We start from the raw sequence: 3,344 nt of genomic DNA on the forward strand, positions 1-3,344 counted from the left end.
ATTTAAATAAATTTTTATTATTTAATACAACCAACATTGATATCTGAAGATAATCTGAACCCTTTTAGAAAAAAATCCAATACATTTTAAAAACCAACTAAGTAGCTTCTTCTGAAAGACAGCAGCTAGAAATACCAAAGCCACTGCCCTACTTGTCCAGTTTTCGAAATAGAGTTGTCCTCCAGTGCAGCAGGTGTCGCTGTGCAGCATCAGAATCACAAACAGCCGCAGACGAACAAAAGCTTGCATGATGGGGACGCGCTTGAAGGTGACAAACAACAGTTAACCGCGTTTATGTTTATTTTACATGCTTTAACACCTCGTTTATTTGCTGTGTTCATTTTTAAACTCAATAAATGCAACTCCTGCTATTAAATTGTTTACATGGATGGGTTTATTCGTTATATAAAAAAAAGTTTATAGTGATTTATCTTTGTGGTTTCTTAATCTTTTCATTCAAAGGTGCTGCGGGTCTTCAAGGATCTGCATAAGACGAGAAGAGATGTTTTTAGAGATGATGACAGGGCTCTGACAGGTACATTATATTTTAACATCTCATGTGATCCTGGAGCACAAAACCAGTCATTTATAAATCGTCTGAAAGCTTTAGCTGAATAAATAAGCTTTCTATTGCTGTCTGGTTTGTTAGGATAGAACAATATTTGACCGAGATGCAACTATTTCAAAAATCTGGAACCTGAGGGTACAAAAAAATCTAAATATTGAGAAAAATGTTCCGGTTTTGATATATTTACTGGAGTAAATTTACAAAAGATCTTTACTTAATATCCTAATGATTTTTGGCGTAAATCGATCATTTTGACCCATACAGTGTATTTTTGGCTATTGCTACGAATATAACCGTGCTACTTAAGACTGGTTTTGTGGTTCAGGGTCACATACGCTAAAGAAATCTCTGCATACTTGTGTTTACAGATTCGGTTTACAACTTATTTTCTTTTTGATGTTTGTTAATTTCAGTATAGAATCTTTTGTTTTGGAAAGTTACTTTTTAGCTTCTTTTTTTTTTTACATCTTTGCGTTCTATACAAATATAAATTAATAATTATTTATTTGCTTTCTATTATTATTATGTCTCACACACAGTTTTCTTTTTGTTTTCTTCTGGTCATGAAGCTGCCAGGTTAAAAATAAACGAAGAATTCAAAAAGAACAAGAATGAAACATCAGAGGAAAATGTTAAAGAGGTAAGTCACGTGACGGCACAGCTGAATGATAGTGAGATATGATTACACTAGATATTAACCCTTATGCGGTCCTCTTTTTGGGGTGCAATTTTGTAACAAAATAATAGTAAAAAAAAAAATAATAATAATAAATCTGTTTGTTAAAGTTTTTACTCCACATTTGTGCAGTTTTCAGTAGGTTAAAATCATCTATATTAAAACAATAAAAGGCTTGAACTACTTCAGTAGTGTCTGTGTAATGAATCTAAAATATATGAAAGTCTAATGTTTATCAGTACATTACAGAAAATAATGAACTTTATCACAAAATGCTAATTTTTTGAAAAGGACCTGTATTAGAGACCTTTTGAACTTATTTGAACGCATTTGTTTACTAGATCCTTGGACGGATACGTTTACAGGGGTTCACTGGTTGAAGAAACTTCCGTTTCGTAAAAAACGGCTTCTTTTTATTTGTTAGGTATTGTTTTCGTTATTGTGTACTAAATTACTGGGGCGGTGAGATGGAGCGGGTGCAAGCGCAACATCAAATATATTTCAAAGCAAGCCGGTGCCACGGTCCTGACTGCATCTTTTTGGGGTGTTTTTAGCAAATATTTACATGTGTTCACATATGACTGGTTTTGGTGGACTGCCATGTTTTGGCTAATGCAGCTGATGAGGATGCGCATCAGAGGGGATTTAGAAGAGGGTATACGCGAAACACCCTGAGAAAGAAGTCGATATACCTGCGTATACCCTCCACTACACCGCTGCTTTTACAGCTGTTTTAAACCTTCCAGCTAGGCTTTCTCATGCCAACCTAAAGCTTGTCTTGACAAACATTATTTATCTAGTTTCTGTCTGCTCTTGGTCTCTGAGAATCACAACACTTCATGTTTATTAAACGCTTTCTTTTCAGATGCTCAAAATGGCCCGAGCAGTCGAGACCATCCTTCGTGAAAACGTGGTACAGGGAGAGCATGTGGGGGAAGATAAAATCTGTAAGTCATTTGTCTGAAAGGATGGCTGAATCTCAAAAACATGACCACATCTCACTCCAAAATCAAAAGAAGAAAAGAAACAATCATGTTTTTAGTGTGATTTTAAATTAGCATACATTTAGATGGTCCAAAAAAAAACATCCATGTATTCCAAAAATGTCTAATTAAAATATATTGACTTGTTTTATATAATTTTTAATTTATTTTTATTTGTGGTTGACATCTGATTAAACATCTTGAGTTCTGAGCGTGTTATTTCCTCAGGCTAATGACCGTCGCTTATGTTTTGCTTTGCAGTGTTACGGCCTCGCAAGAGTCTCCTCCTAGACAATGTACCGTACTCTGATACACCCAGAAACAAGACATGACCCTGATTTACTGTCACGGATACGGCTCGTTTTCCCCCAGCGTTTGTCATGTGCGACAAAGTCCAAGATACAGTAATGCATCCCTCCCAATAATCATCCATTTTTTTCATTTGCACTGGAAAATCACACAGTGGCCATAATAACATAACTATAAGAACTTGTACAGTATGTTGGTATAGTGCTGATGTGATTGTGTTCAATTCAATGCAATGAATTGCTACATTGTAAATAGTAAGTGTTGAATAAATTGTAAAAACGTGTCTATTTCAATGTATTTTTGGATAGGTTACATGTGACCACAAAACCAGTCTTGTTTAAATAACAAGCTTTCCACTGATGTAAGGTTTGTTATGACAGGTCAGTATTTGTCTGGGATACAACTATGTGAATATCTGAGGGGGCAAAAAAATCTAAATATTGAGAAAATCACAAAATGATGTCCTTAGCAATGCATCAATCAAAATGCATAATCAAAAATTAAGTTTTGATATACGGTAGGAGGTTAACAAAATATCTTCAAGAAACATGATCTTTAGGTAATATCCTTTTTGACCCATACAATGTATTGGCTATTGCTACAAATATACCCGTGCTACTTAAGACTGGTTTTGTGGTCGATTTTTGGTTTGAGGCTACATTCAAATGATATAGTTTATGTAATTTTTGAGAACACAAACTCACCTAAAAAATTGAAATTATTAAAAGGTATTGTCAAACTAATTCTTAAAACTTTGAATGTACATCGTGTGGAGTATTATTTCATAGTCCACTTTAAAGAACTGAAC

The 3,344-nt window shown here is 34.4% G+C and overlaps 1 protein-coding gene across 1 annotated transcript; it reads left to right on the forward strand.

Annotated features, from left to right (window-relative positions):
- The first annotated feature begins 231 nt into the window (after positions 1 to 231).
- Positions 232 to 2,819, forward strand: lyrm7 (LYR motif containing 7). The gene is made up of 5 exons (XM_073830057.1): positions 232 to 268; positions 463 to 535; positions 1,138 to 1,208; positions 2,110 to 2,191; positions 2,489 to 2,819. Exons 1-5 carry the CDS (start codon positions 248 to 250, stop codon positions 2,557 to 2,559), a joined length of 318 nt encoding a protein of 105 aa, XP_073686158.1. The 5' UTR covers positions 232 to 247; the 3' UTR covers positions 2,560 to 2,819.
- Positions 2,820 to 3,344: the final 525 nt, after the last annotated feature.

The sequence above is a fragment of the Garra rufa genome, chromosome 23 (assembly GCF_049309525.1).
Source record: "Garra rufa chromosome 23, GarRuf1.0, whole genome shotgun sequence".
NCBI classification, from domain to species: domain Eukaryota; kingdom Metazoa; phylum Chordata; class Actinopteri; order Cypriniformes; family Cyprinidae; genus Garra; species Garra rufa.

Bases quoted from the DNA above. Each gene is read 5' to 3' on its own strand.
- lyrm7 (XM_073830057.1), top strand. From the start codon at position 248: ATGATGGGGACGCGCTTGAAG. The intron at 269-462 runs GTGACAAACAAC...TTTCATTCAAAG, and splicing joins TGATGGGGACGCGCTTGAAG to GTGCTGCGGGTCTTCAAGGA. The intron at 2,192-2,488 runs GTAAGTCATTTG...TTTGCTTTGCAG, and splicing joins TGTGGGGGAAGATAAAATCT to TGTTACGGCCTCGCAAGAGT.